The sequence below is a fragment of the Pseudorasbora parva genome, chromosome 14 (genome assembly GCF_024679245.1).
Source record: "Pseudorasbora parva isolate DD20220531a chromosome 14, ASM2467924v1, whole genome shotgun sequence".
Lineage (NCBI taxonomy): Eukaryota > Metazoa > Chordata > Actinopteri > Cypriniformes > Gobionidae > Pseudorasbora > Pseudorasbora parva.
In genome coordinates, this window is record NC_090185.1 from 9,232,692 (window position 1) to 9,246,729 (window position 14,038).

At 38.9% G+C, this 14,038-nt stretch overlaps 2 protein-coding genes across 3 annotated transcripts in view; both read right to left on the reverse strand.

Moving 5' to 3' along the window:
• LOC137040049 (ribonuclease-like 3) overlaps positions 1-13,084 on the reverse strand; it is a 136,327-nt gene extending 123,243 nt beyond the window's left edge. The window contains exon 1 of the mRNA XM_067415472.1: positions 12,996-13,084. The gene's annotated coding sequence lies outside the window, so the exon portion shown is untranslated. The remainder of the gene's footprint in view (positions 1-12,995) is intronic.
• LOC137040051 (ribonuclease-like 3) lies at positions 11,560-13,169 on the reverse strand. Of its 2 annotated transcripts, none has more exons than XM_067415475.1 (2): positions 13,039-13,169; positions 11,560-12,629 (listed from the first exon to the last, which is right to left on the reverse strand). In XM_067415475.1, the coding sequence occupies exon 2, from the start codon at positions 12,624-12,626 to the stop codon at positions 12,186-12,188; it is 441 nt and encodes a 146-aa protein (XP_067271576.1). In that variant the 5' UTR covers positions 12,627-12,629; positions 13,039-13,169; the 3' UTR covers positions 11,560-12,185. The 2 variants fall into 2 exon arrangements, with proteins under 2 accessions (XP_067271576.1, XP_067271575.1); XM_067415474.1 differs by having other exon boundaries at positions 12,996-13,135.
• Positions 13,170-14,038: the final 869 nt, after the last annotated feature.

The window sequence follows — 14,038 nt, forward strand, 5'->3', positions numbered from 1 at the left end:
TATAAAGGAATAGTATTTTTTATCAGAATGAATTACAAACCAGACAGTTTTTTAACATTAAGGTTGATTTAATATATACAATGTTGAATTTTCTTATTTTCAATTAAAACATTACTTTTAAGATATTATAGCATTGGAGTATAACAAGAAATTGTTTTATTCAATTGTATGTGTGACAACAATGGCTTTACTGTAGCGATTCCCGGCGAAAGCAAGAACTGACAAAAATGGTTTTTTTTAAAATTAAAAATGGTATTGAATGCAGTGTAAGTCGCATTGGATAAAAGTGTCTGCCAAATACATAAATGTAATGGAATTGATATATTACAATTTCAATAAATATTCAAATAAATTTGTAGTCACTTGATTTTTTTTGGGGAAAAATAAAATAATATATATAAATTGTTTTAAATTTCATTCACAGTGCCATTTTAGTATTTAAGTATTTACATTAAATAAACATTAAATACACTGGGTGTGTGAGATTAATCACCATAAAGTGTTAAATGTACACTTATGAGTAATACATTTCTCAACACCTCGAGTGACTAAAAAGAAACACTAACACAGTGTTTGTATAACGAACACTTTCGTCAGTGTTGTTTTAACACTAGCAAAGACGGACCTGTATGTTCACCCGGAAAGTGATAATTTTAACACCCGTGGTGATAAATCTCCCAACATGTTTTTTGCTGTGTGAACTGCAATTATGCATATAAACATGACAAATCAGCCAGGGGGTATAGACTAACCAATATGTAAATATATTAAAGGCCTCACATGTATAAACAGTTATGTGAACAAAACATTATCTTGATCATACCTATATCTGAATATCTTTTTAAAGCACAATAAACAAAGGTTGGGTTTTACTGTATTTACATTTATAAACATGCATCAAAAACTCATCCTAGGATATGCTGGGACACATCATCAGGGATATTCCTGAGGTCATTGGGTGTTTTGAGTCTTTTAACATCTAGACCGTGGCTTGTGTCCCAGCAGCACCGGCCCACAGATCGCTCCTCTTAAGCCACAGCCATCTGGAGGTCCTTTCTGCAGCCTCCCTTGCAGACTTGATGGCTTTCCTCTGCAACCCCAGTAATGCAAAAGCAGCATGTAAACCTTACACAGTGACCAAAGGGCACTTACCACCAAAGGGCACTCCACCCCGGAATGTCACTCCATCAAGGACTACATTACCCATCATCCTTTGCCCGGACTCATCATCACTCATTGTTTACACCTGGGTCTCATTTACCCCATTTCCTCACTCTATATAAGCCTGGCTATCTCCGTCATTCATGGTCTTGGTTTCATGTCTTTTAGTTTTTGGATTTCTTGCCTGTTTCTGGATTACTCTTTTTCCCTGTGTCCCCTGCCTTGTGCCTGTTTGTTTGGACTGGCTACCTGTGTTTTGACCTTGCCTGTACTTTTGACTACGATTGTGGATTATCCTCTTAATAAAGCTGCGTTTGGATCCTCAGCCTTTGTGTCTCGGAGTAGTTACGCTACACCGGCCCTGACCAAGATGATGTTCCTCAGGTAGCAGCCGTGTTTGTTATTGGCCATGGCTTTGGAGATGGACTCTGCAATAGTCTTTGACACCTGATCATTTCACCAGCGGTAGCGTCCCTTGCCCAGGGCTGTTGGGGGAGAGGAGCTGGTGAGTCGTTCCTGGCCCAGATGTGGAGATTTGCTTGGCTAAAGGCTGATTTATGCTTCTGCGTCTGACCTTCACTGCAGGTATGTGCTGGTTTTCATTATTCTTTTGCATCGTTGTGCATGCTGACATGCAGTTACACATGCAGACCACTAGTGAGCAGTGTCCACAGGCATTTTGATGGTGTAACCTACAGTTTTAAATAAAGGCAAAAGTTGAAGTAAAAGCAGCTTGAATGTTCCTGAACTCTTAGGGTGCTTTCACACCTGAGTTCAATTGCTCCCCCCTCCCCCTGCCAGACTGTGTTCATGTTATATTATTTGCTTCTGAACCGGGGTTTGTTTGTGTCATCAAAGCAGCAGCTGTTTACCCGGTTGCTTAGTAACAACAGTGAGCGCGAAGGCGACAAACTTTGCTCCTTTCACTTTTATATTTTTGAACCGTTGGTTTTGTTACCAAAGCTTCAGTACGTAATGGCACTTGCGTCTACCTGCCACTAATTTACTCAAATTCTCTAAAGAATGCCGAAGACGAGCAGAGATGAGATCTACAGCTCTCTGCTTGCAGTATGTCAGTGTTGCTTGTCAGGTAAATGAGTGAAAAACATACTTTTTTTTATCAAATCATACATCATTTAATAGCGGTTCACTTCCGCGATTTAGTACATCAGCAGCGAACTGTATCAGAGTTCACATGAACTGAACCCCAAACCACCTTTTTAAGCGGACTCTGGTGCGGTTGTATCATGACAGATCTATTTCAGAATCAGCCCCTATCAAAATAATCAGGTTATGGGCCAAATTTTTACTGTAATCCAGTCTAGAGGTCATGAATGCATGAACCTTTTCTTGCATCAGAGACTGATAACATGTTCTGTAGATTAGCGGTGTTTCTGAGGTGGATAAGCGGCCACCGGCCTTCTGGCTCTGATGGTGTGGTTACAGTAAAGGCTCTGATAGGGGGCAGCCGAATGTCATTGCAGGGAGCCTCTGCCCTCAACTTCTGATGCCTTAACCAACATATTCATGGCAAGAGCACTGACTGACATGGTACACCAAGTACTGATCCCCTTCTCAAGCTGGTCCCATTCTGATACTAAGTTCCCAAAAGTGACTCTAAGCCTGAAGTTCCCGTAGTAGTTCAGAATGAGGTCCTTTATCTTACTCTAAGTTTCCAAATTGCAGTACCAATAAATCAAAAGCAGAAGTGGACGCAATACTGTTTTGGGTATTAGCTTTGAATAAATTCCCTGATGCATTATGTATTCTTTACATATTGTCAATCTACTCTAAGATTATGGCAATGTTTTTAAGCAAAAGAGAAAAATATACGGATTTTTCTTCAGGTCATACAGTAATTAAGTAGTTTACAGACATGAAATAGAGTATAATGAAGAAATGTTGCTTACTTTAGTTCTCTTTAATTTAAAATAAAAAATATGTCAATGAATAGGTGGTGAAAAAACAACCCAAATACTCATTATAATGAAGTTCGTAGATGGGAAGGAAGGAGGCGGGAACCGGCGAACTTTCAACAAACTTTAATTCAAAACAAATAAACAAAATGAAAGTAAAACCGCGGGCAGCCCCTCACGGACGACTGCCCGCAAACACACAAAATAAAACGTGGGCAGCCCCTCACGGACGACTGCCCACAAACACATAAACAAAAACTAAACATAAATTCCAGGCCTGGTCCTCTCTCGTCTTCCGCTGCCCTTGTTCCTCCTTTTATGCTCCCGTCACATGGCCGCGAGACGAGACCGGTGTGCCACGCAGCTGGCACTTGTTAACATTAATCACCGGCCCGCTCTCGCGGTCCCTCGCCCCGCTGCTTGCCACACCACACTCATTAATAATAAAAATAATTGTATTTTATAGTCTACTTTAAAAGAAAAAGCAAAAAATACTAAACTGGGTTTATGTTATTGCGAATAAAAACACACTCCACACGATGGGTAACTAATCATATATCAATAATATAGTTTCATCCTTTGAGTTTTTGTGTGATTAGCACGAGTCAGTCTAAACATCACATCGTGCATAATTTGGTATGATGACAGATCACACGTTTTGATTAAGAGGAATTAGCATTGCTAACAGAAGATGCTCAAAGACGATAACAAACACGTTCTCAGTCCAACACGCAAGGACACACTCACGCAGTGTCATGGAGAAAAGTCTTCTCAATCTTCCAAAAGTAATGCTCAAGATGCAGACTTCCAGAACTCAAAATAAGACCTGCAGGACATCTGAGTCTGTCTCTTGCCAGATCTTTATACTCTTACCTTATTAGTTGTTGAGATCTGACAACGATAAGATGTCTCCTACTCACATTGTCTTTTATCCAATTGTGTATTATTGCCAATTGGTCTATTAAAAAAATTATCCTGCCTTTCTCAACATTTCTTCAAGGACACCCACCCATCCCGAGAGATAAGACAACTCCAAGTGACATTTTTCATACATCTGGTGAATTAATAATCCTTTGATCTTAGCAGCAGAATCTTTGATTCTTTCACATTAAAAAGAGAATTTCCTGACAACTACTTACCCCATCTCATCCAAGATGTTCATGTCATTCTTTCTTCAACCGAAAAGAAATAAAAAAAATTTTTGAGGAAAGCTTTCCAGGATTTTTCTCCACACAGTGGTCTTCAATGGCAAGCAAAACATTGAAGGTCCAAATCAATGGCGTTTCAAAGGCTTCGGAGGGCTTCAGGGGCCTATTGCACAAAACTAGTCTAAGGGATTAAGCCGGGATAAATTTTGATTGAAATCTTTGCAGATTGATTTAAAAAGACTGAAAAAACATGTGTATGTGCATATATACACATGTGCATTTACATATGTACACATGCACATATTCACAGCCTTTGCCATGACACTCAAAGTTGAGCTCAGGTGCAGTTACCACTGATCATCCTTGAGCGGTTTCTAAAACTTGACAGGAGTCCATCTGTGTTAAATTCAGTTGATTGGACATGATTTGGAAAGGCACACACCTTTCTATATAAGTTCCCACAGTTAACAGTGCATGTCAGAACACAAACCAAGCCATTAAGTCCACATAATTGTCTGTAGACTTCAGAGACAGGATTCTGGGGAACCACAGATCTGGGGAAGGGTACAGAAATATTTCTGCAGCATTGAAGGGCCCAATGAGCACAGTGTTCTCCATCATCCGTAAATGGAAGACGTTTTGAACCACCAGGACTCTTCCTATTGAGCTGGCCGCCTAGCCAAACAAAATTCTCTGGTCTGATGAAACAAAGATTAAACTCTTTGGCCTGAATGGCAGGCGTCATATCTGGAAAAAACTAGGCGCTCATCACCTGGCCAATACCATCCCTACAGTGAAGCATAGTGGTGGCAGCATCATGCTGTGGGGACGTTTTTCAGTGACAGGATCTGGGAGACTTATTCGTGATTTAGGAAAAGATGAATGCAGCAATGTATAGAGACGTCCTTGATGAAAACCTTCTCCAGAGCGCTCTGGACCTGGGGCGCTGGTTCATTTTCCAACTGGACAACGACCCTAAGCACACAGCCAAGATAACAAAGGAGTGGCTACGGGACAACAAATGTCCTTGAGTGACCCAGCCAGAGCCCAGACTTGAACCCGATCTTTGGAGAGATCTGAAAATGGCTGTGCTCCAACGCTCCCCATCCAATCTGATGGAGATTGAGAGGTCCTGCAAAGAAGAATGGGAGAAACTGCCCAAAAATAGCGGTGCCAAGCTTGTAGCATCATACTCAAAAAGATATGAAGCTGTAATTGCCAGGTGCTTCAACAAAATACTGAGCAAAGGCTGTGAATTTATGTAAGTTTCTCTCTCTCTCTCTGTCTCTCTCTCTCTCTATAAATTTGCAAAGATTTCAAACAAACTTCTTTCATGTTGTCATTATGAAGTATTGTTTGAAGAATTGAGGATTTTCTTGTATTCATTTTGGAATAAGACTTTAATATAACACAATGTGGAAAAAGTGAAGCTCTGTGAATACTTTCAATACTGTCCATGAAAAGGAGCCAAATATAGAAGAAGAAAAAATGGAATACATAAGAATAAAAAATAACAATAAAAGCTGGATGGAAAAGTCAAAGAGTTTCAGTCAAATTATTTGTCAGGTATTTATGCGTTCAAACGGCACCCTTGCAGACTAGTTTCCAGGAACCTCCAGGGCTAACTCAACACTGTGTTGTCTGTCAGATCGGATCTAAACGGATCTTCCTCATGTCGGATGGATTACTAAATATTTGTCATGTATCTGTGTGGTTAAACTGTATCCTTGCAGATAAATTTTCCTGTAACCACCTGGGGCCTGTTTCAGAGAGGAGGTTAAAGGGTACATAACACACACAGTTTCTGCCAATCTCGTGTTAATCTTGAGTGCCTATATAGTACTACTGCATTCATATCTCCAAAGAGTCTTTAGTTTTATCAGATTTGTGAAAGGCAGATAAGATTTTTTTTTCTGAAAACAGCCAAACTAATGGAGGAGTGCAGTGGGTGGTGCTAAATAGTCATGACCACACACGCATCATGGCATTATCCCTGGATAACTTTTGATTCACTATGTTTTTGTGTTATTACCATAGACTGTAAAAAAAATATGGACGTAGGGTCCGTGATGCCACCCATAGGATTCCGATAAGCCGCTCTGAATCGCATAAAGTAGAGACGATCTGGGCGCTGCCATCTTGCGAGCAATTCATTGTGTGTCTCGCCCGAATAACAGAAAATGGCAAAGCGGCGGGGTGTGGGCGGAGCTTAGGTGACGCAATGACTCTAGACGGTGGATAAATGGCTATCCACCTGTCACTCAAAGTAACCACGCCCCTAATTATGCAGAACTTTAAAGCTTAATATAATATAAACGAAGGAGTTATAAAAAAGTCACCCCCTCACATTGTGATGAAGGGCAAAATTAGCCGTATAGACCAAAACCACAATTTGTACCAGACTGTAAACATGTTTTTTTTTCTGCTGTAAAGTTGGGAATTTTAACATGGGGCTCAATGAGATTTTGCTCCCTGCTGGAGCCTGTAACCCTAACCCTAGTGGTCAGTTTAGGAATTGCAGTTTACATCAGATTATATGCACTTACACGTCGAATGCCAACACACTTTTGATGCAGTTTCCCTCACTGCCTGCAGTTTCAACTCATCGACTGTTTCCTTAACGCTGGGTCATTTGGGAAGCTGAAGAAGGTTATCTTTAGCCTGGCTCCGCCCTCCTATACGTACTTCTGCTCAATTTTCATTTTCCTTCACTACATCATCTGGGTTTGCGTTATATTCGCTGGTTTTCTCCAGTCAAATTTTAACCGGTCCAGCGCACCGAGGGAGTGGCTGAGAACGATGACGTTGATGTCATGCGCTACTTTATGACACATCACGGCCAAACAGTAGCAATTGGTTATGGCAGATTCAATAGTCTCAAACTTCAACAGAGTCCCCGCCATCAAGGAAGTTACCGGTTGTCAATGGAGAGTGGCCAAACTCTCTGTACAAATGAAATGTACGAGAGTCTGCTAGGATCAGGCTAGCTTATCTTTCCCTCACAACCAAAAACACACTTTGGTGAAATTGTTGATTTTGTTAAAAACAATATGGTAGTGCTGCTGATGGCTCCCGTAACCCGAACGAAGCTCATTGATGGACGTGTTCTTGCTCTCGCTCTGGTTGATGTGCGCACACACTTATTCGGGAGAGATGTCCCGAACATACAGGGCCATACGCAGAAAAAAGATGTTTCCGAAATTTATACAAACCCTGAATGAGTGTATTTGGCATAGAAATACTCCATAATACATCCAAATATTTTTATTTTTTAAAACTTTGGCCATGTTTAGCATGAGAATCAACCCTTTAGCTGTGTAAATAAGTCAGAATGGTTGGGAGCAGGGTTTCTTTTGTAAAGCAACAGTTTCATTACCCTGTTTAAGAAATGTAACAGATAGGATTAGAGAACATTTAATTATGTGAAAAGAGCATTAGTCTGTGGATAAAGATAAACATTTAAAATAGACACTGAATGATATTTATTTAATATGTCAAATGTTTGTAAAGTCATAACCTACACCCATGCTTTTTATTGACTTTTTTTTTTTAAGGACCTGAGGACTGTTGTGATATAGTCATATCTTTCTGGTTCTGCTCAGTGTTCTGTATGATCAGCAGCTTTCTAATGGTCTTTTGGGGTCCATTACAATAGTCCACCCTGCTCGGGATGAAAGCATGAATAAGTTTCTCTAAGTCTCGTCTGGAAACAAAGTATTACAATTCTTGCAATATTTTTGAGATTATAGTATGCAGATTTAGTTACTTTTAAACTAAGCCCGACTCCAGAATCACACCAAGATTCCTGACTTGATTTGTGTTGTGGGGACTGTGTCAAGGGCACAGGTTGGTGTTTTAAGATAATGTACAATTTCTTCCAATATTTTACCATCAGTTGCCTTAAAATCAGACATATTGAGAGTCATTTCTGAAATCAGAAATAACATGTAGAACATGATTAAAAAAAGGCACATTTCGAGTATTTGTTCTAAAGTGGTGTGATGAACCACTCGCTCTGAATACACAGAAATGTTAGCCTAGAAATCTAGACGCACCCTAGCGGCAGCAAATCTAATCTGCTGCGAGTGTCGTCTAGCAACTCTCAATACACTTCTGAGCTGTAATCGCCTAACTCTGGTCGGGCCAATCACATCGTGTATAGAGTCGGTGAGCGGGGCTTAACATAATGACTGAGTTGCGCTAGTAAACACAGAAGCTGGCGAATGGCGGTCTTTCGAATCAGCTTTGACTGTGACTCTGGAAGACTTGGAGTTAAGCTTTTCTCTGAGAAAAGAACAAACAACGGCACTGAAGTCATTCTTAAAAAGGGAAGATGTGTTCAGAGTTTAGCCGACCGGATACGGCGAATGTTTAATCTATCAGCGAGCTCTGCTTCACCTTCGTTGCTCTGGTTGGTGTAGCGCTATCCTATCGCGTGCAGAGGGAGTTTGAAAGACAACCGTTTATCCGCCCCTCGGATTGAGCCGACAATGGTGAGTTTCCAGACCAAACATCTTGATGTGGGTCTGGCTTGTAAGGCTACAAAAATGTGACCTGCAGTCATAAAACGAATTAATTTATTCATTCTGTTCATAAATGTTGGTTTATCAAGGATTTATACATCTCAGTGTGTGGACATGAAAAATAAGCACATTGTCTACTTCTCATTTACCCTTTTAAAAAAAATACAGAAGATGAATTTCAGTTTGGGCAGTTCGCTAAGATAACTAATATGTCTATCATTCCTTTTATTAATGCGTTATCTGCATTTTCTCTTCTGATTTGATTAGGACACATCTTGTGGTTTCTAAAATGGTACTGGATGTGGAATTAATGTTTTGGCTACACATGACAATATGTCACCGAAGTCTGAAATAAACTTTAAAAAAAGTCCAATATGGACAAATCATTATGCTCCATATTTTTTTCTAAAATGCATAACCTCCCCTCTTTTATAATTTTTACACCCCTCTTTATAATTTTCAAAAAATAATATGCAAAACTAAATTGAAATAAATATGCTTATACATATCTTATCTTCTAAGAGTTTTCCTGAAGTTGTCATTTCCTTTTTGATGACAGTGGAGTCTGATAACACATTACCACAGTTTTACTGTAGTAACAATCACCAAACACTTTGGCTGTTTTGAACTGGTATCCAGAAATTTCCATACAAAAGTTTGTATACTATAAGTAGTGCATATGCCACTGAAACATCACCTACTGTCCTAACTAGTGTTCACTTTTACAGTCTTCGCCTCAATCTGGAAGCACGATTTCTGGGGTTTTCTCAAACACTCCCAAAGTGAAGTATATCAACTAGTGTGTAGCTCTTTATTTCTTAAAGCATTAAGTCTATCGTGTTCTTTTAGCTTTTCATTATATCCCTATATCCCATTATAACCCTTCTGAGTATGGGACTCTATACTTGGATACACTTCATACACGCCGTTTCACTTTCACATGTATTAGGCTATACACTGTTGCCATCTACAGGTCACAATAAGAATAATGATACAGATGAAATATACAAATTTATCAGTCCCTCCAGGATTTCAGCTTAAAATGAATAATTTGGGGCATTTCTTGTGAAGTTTCCCAGTGAAAATACACCACAATCAGCATTCTTCTAACATTTGTATTCCTTTTCTGATCTCAAGAACCATTGGACTCTTTAACTTATAAAAGGACAACACTGATAATAGCTTAAATATAAGTTCAGCATTTTATTTCAAATGTAACCGTGTTGACAAACGGAAAAAAACAAAGATCCGCATTTTCTTGTGTCGTTATCGAGTGCATGCGCTCATTCTTACCGGATGATAAATCCATCATCATTTACTCACCCTAGTGTCTGTATGACTTTCTTCAGTTACACTTTATAATACGGGTGCACTAATATGCATTAATCAGTCCCTCCAGGATTTCCTGGGCCTTTTTTTGTGATTTGTTGCGGCCTAAAATGCCTGATGTTGCGGCCACTTTTCTTAAACGTTGTGATCTTTTTCGCATTTGTTTTTCTAGGTTAAAACGGCAAAGGTAGATACATTTTTACTTAAAATGCTCATATTATGCACTGTAAAATGTGATTAGTTGTCCTTACTTAAAAAAAGTATGCAAACTTGTTGCCTCAAAAAACTTAAGCAAAGTAATCTTAAGATTAGTGAGTTAGAAAAGCTTGTTTATTTTAAGCCTATAGAAGAATGTGTGGAAACTGATTGCCTTACAATTCTCAAGTAAGCTGAACTTAACACTCAGTTAAGTAAGCTTAATTGCATCAAGTTGTGCTTACTTAAACCATTCAAGTCAACATAATTCTATCTGTGAGCTGAGGAAGTGTACTCCCAGAATGCATTGCAGCATGAATAAATTAATCACAGGGCAATTGTAACTCTGTTTCATTATTTTTGGCGTTTTTACCATTTTATTTGCTGTCTTTTGTCAGTATAACCCCAATAATGACAGCAAATGAACCTGTAAAGGTCTTATTAAGTGTAAAAAAAAAAAAAAATGTTACCATTGTTGTGTTTTGCATGCTGAATGTTGAAGTCTGTGTGTGACTCAAGCATGGTCTATTGTTGGATATCTAAGTAACAAAGGCAAAGCATGCAAACAGTTCAGATTACTAAATTATTTTAAGTAAGGTCAACAAATTATTGGACATTAAGTAAAGTTCACTTAAAAAGTCTTAGTAAGAACAGCGTTGGATTTTACAGTGCTTATTTTGCTTTCCCCCTGTTCTTTATTGTGTTAAAATATCTTTTTTTTATGTTATAGGTTTACAAAGTGAAAAAGCCCAAAGTGCACCCCAAAGGGACTTACCATGTCCCACAGAAATCACTGTTCACCCTCTGCTCTATTGTAGTCCATCCTTTACTTCAGAGATAAATGTACACACTCTCTCTTTTCAAACAGACTACATAAACAAAGAATATTTGTTTTCAATTTGATTTGCATTATTTAAAACCTGACATTTCAACGGTTCTTTAGACTGATGCCTTATGTTTGTGTGACAATATTCACTAAGTTCCAGTTCAATTTCTAAAGAGTATCAGAATAGACTTCATTGAGAAAGAGGCTGCAGATTTTGCATCATGTTAGTTTTCTTTATTGTGCAAAAAGCACAACATTTAGTTTTTATTGTGAGTATACACAAATAAAAGTAGAAAATTAACAACAGAGTATTTTGAGTCTCTTTTGCACTGATAAGGGAAACAAATGAAGAAATGGAGCAGTCCATGGTTGGACTCAAAATGTTGCACAGTGACAACTACGACAGCAATGCTACACAATATTGTGAAGTTGATGAGATGCAAGACAATCAAGCAGACAAGTTTAAGGGTAGTAGAGAAGTTTTATTGAGGAATACAGACCGGTGGAAAAAACATCTATGTCTTTCTTCCCTCATCTGTTTTTACTCATTCTCTACTCCATGAAAATGTTTTTTTAATGCTCAAAAAGGGTTAACAGAGTGATAAAGTTCATTAGACTAGCTGGATCTTGCCCGCGATAAGCATGATTACACAGAGACATCCATGAAGAAGTACAGAAAGAAATAGTTATTTTTTAACATTTAATGAGAGACATTGAAGGTATTTTCACTCATATCAGTCTCAAAGACAGAGGGATGATTTTTTTTTTTTTTTTACAACTTGTATGATGTTCTTCAAAATAAAAAACTTATTTTGCTCAATTTAATTAGAGATAAGATGTCTTTTCAAAACCCGTTTCAGAGTATGTGTGTAAATCTTTGTTCATGTTCACAGCTGATAGACAATGTGGAAGAACTGGTTAAATTGATTGTATGTTGATCTCTATCTGAGGTCTGGAATTGATTTATCAATTAGATTAGGCAATTCGTGATTGAGCCTTTTTGTTTGTTTGTTTCTGCACTTGGAAAACAGACAGAAAACGAGAAGTGAATAAATGATTAGAACAATGTTGTAAAGCTCTGAGGCTGTCAGTATACTTGCACACTTTCATAATGTACAGGCCAGCCTCCTGTACACCCCAACACAATATAGCGAGTGGACAACTTTCCTGTACTATATTTACAGTCTGGGTGTTTCTCCCCACTCTGTAATCTACACGTGACCACGGGATATTGCTGACCGCTCTTAAACAGGTTTCTGTTCATTTGATTTGTTCTAGCACAAACAGCTTTAAGATCGTTTTCATTTGCTTGTATGAAGGTGTTGACAGGTTTGCAGAGATTATCAGTTCCAGTGATGTTCCTCTCTCTGATTTCACTGGTACACTTCTGCCCGCTCATATGAGGACCCAAATGCTGATTGAGGAATTTTTGATAACGGGGTAATATATATGCTGGTTGAGCATGAAGAGTTGAGAACGACACACAGAAGACCAGCAGCAGAATCACAGCAGACTGATGAATCTCCATGACCTGATGAACAAAACACACATTAACACACCTTTACTGACATTTGACTGAGCAGTTTGGCAGTGATTAAAACCCTTCACCCGTCTCTCGGGTCATTTTCACGAAAGAAAAAAAGTCGCATTTTACACACACGCACACAAAAAATACGTCTAATTTTAGAGCTTTGATTAGTTTTGACCCGTGAGGGACTGATTAGTTATAGAGTGCGAGGGATGGATGAAGGTTAAGAAAATACTAATGAGACCCTTCATTTGTTTTTACATGCTCATATCTTCGAAACTTTAACCCAGCTATGCATTTGCATACATACACGATTTCAGTCCCTCAGTTTCTATATCTTAAATTGAGAAAAGTTCTTAAGGTCCTTACCTTGTTGTTCTGAGTAAAGGAATATTTTGTTGTTGTCTTTTACCTGAAGGTAATGAACAAACCCCAGAAAATACTGATGAGACTTGCTCCAAACACGAGTTTCGACTTCACTGTTGTCTGTCAGTACTGCTGGAGTATTTATTGCAAACCTTACGTGACTTTAAACTCTGGAAAGTGCAAACAAGACCTTGGCCAGATTATTCAGTTGACGGGAATTTCATCCCCTTTATTTGTTATTTGCAAATATTCAAAAAGGAAAACATGAATGCTGTTTCAAAGTCCAGTTTCTATTTATCTTGATGCAGTTCCAGTATCTTGATGCACACTCATAAGGTCCCGAGGATGGGACCTTCCAAGATGGCTTCCTAGCTGCGTTCCTTCTGTAAGGAAGCGCCACAGGAAGGTCTTTGTGTGGTGTTCGGTTGAGAATCAGGCGGTCAATTGTTTCTTCTATAGAATCTTTGATGGAGTTTCCCTAGGATGTTATAAGCTTGGAGATGTGGCACTCATGAGATTATTCATTACTTTTATATAGCGCTTTTCTAGGCGCTCAAAGTGCTTTACAAAGAAGGGGTAATCTCCTCAACCACCACCAATGTGCAGCATCCACCTGGATGATACGACGGCAGCCATATTGCGCCAGAACGCTCACCACACACCAGCTGATTGGTGGAGAGGAGACCGAGTGATTAAGCCAATCAGGAGAGGAGGATTATTAGGAGGCCATGATGGACAGAGGCCAATGGGCAAATTTGGCCAAGATCCCAGGGTTACACCACTACTCTTTATCGAAGGACATCCTGGGATTTTTAACGACCACAGAGAGTCAGGACCTTGGTTTAACGTCTCATCCGAAGGATGCTTTTCATAACTGTTCAGAAAATACTGATGCGACCATGAGATCATTGGTTTTTACTTTCACATATCTTTAGTTACTTTAACCCAGCTGTGCACTTTATCATACATGCACAGTTTCAGTCCCTTTGTTTTTCTGTATTAAAGTCCAGTTTCAAAGTAACTGCATTTTGAATTTCCCAAACTTC

Excerpts from the sequence above, each read along its gene's own strand:
- LOC137040051 (XM_067415475.1), bottom strand. The coding sequence starts at position 12,626 with ATGGAGATTCATCAGTCTGCTGTGATTCTGCTGCTGGTCTTCTGTGTG.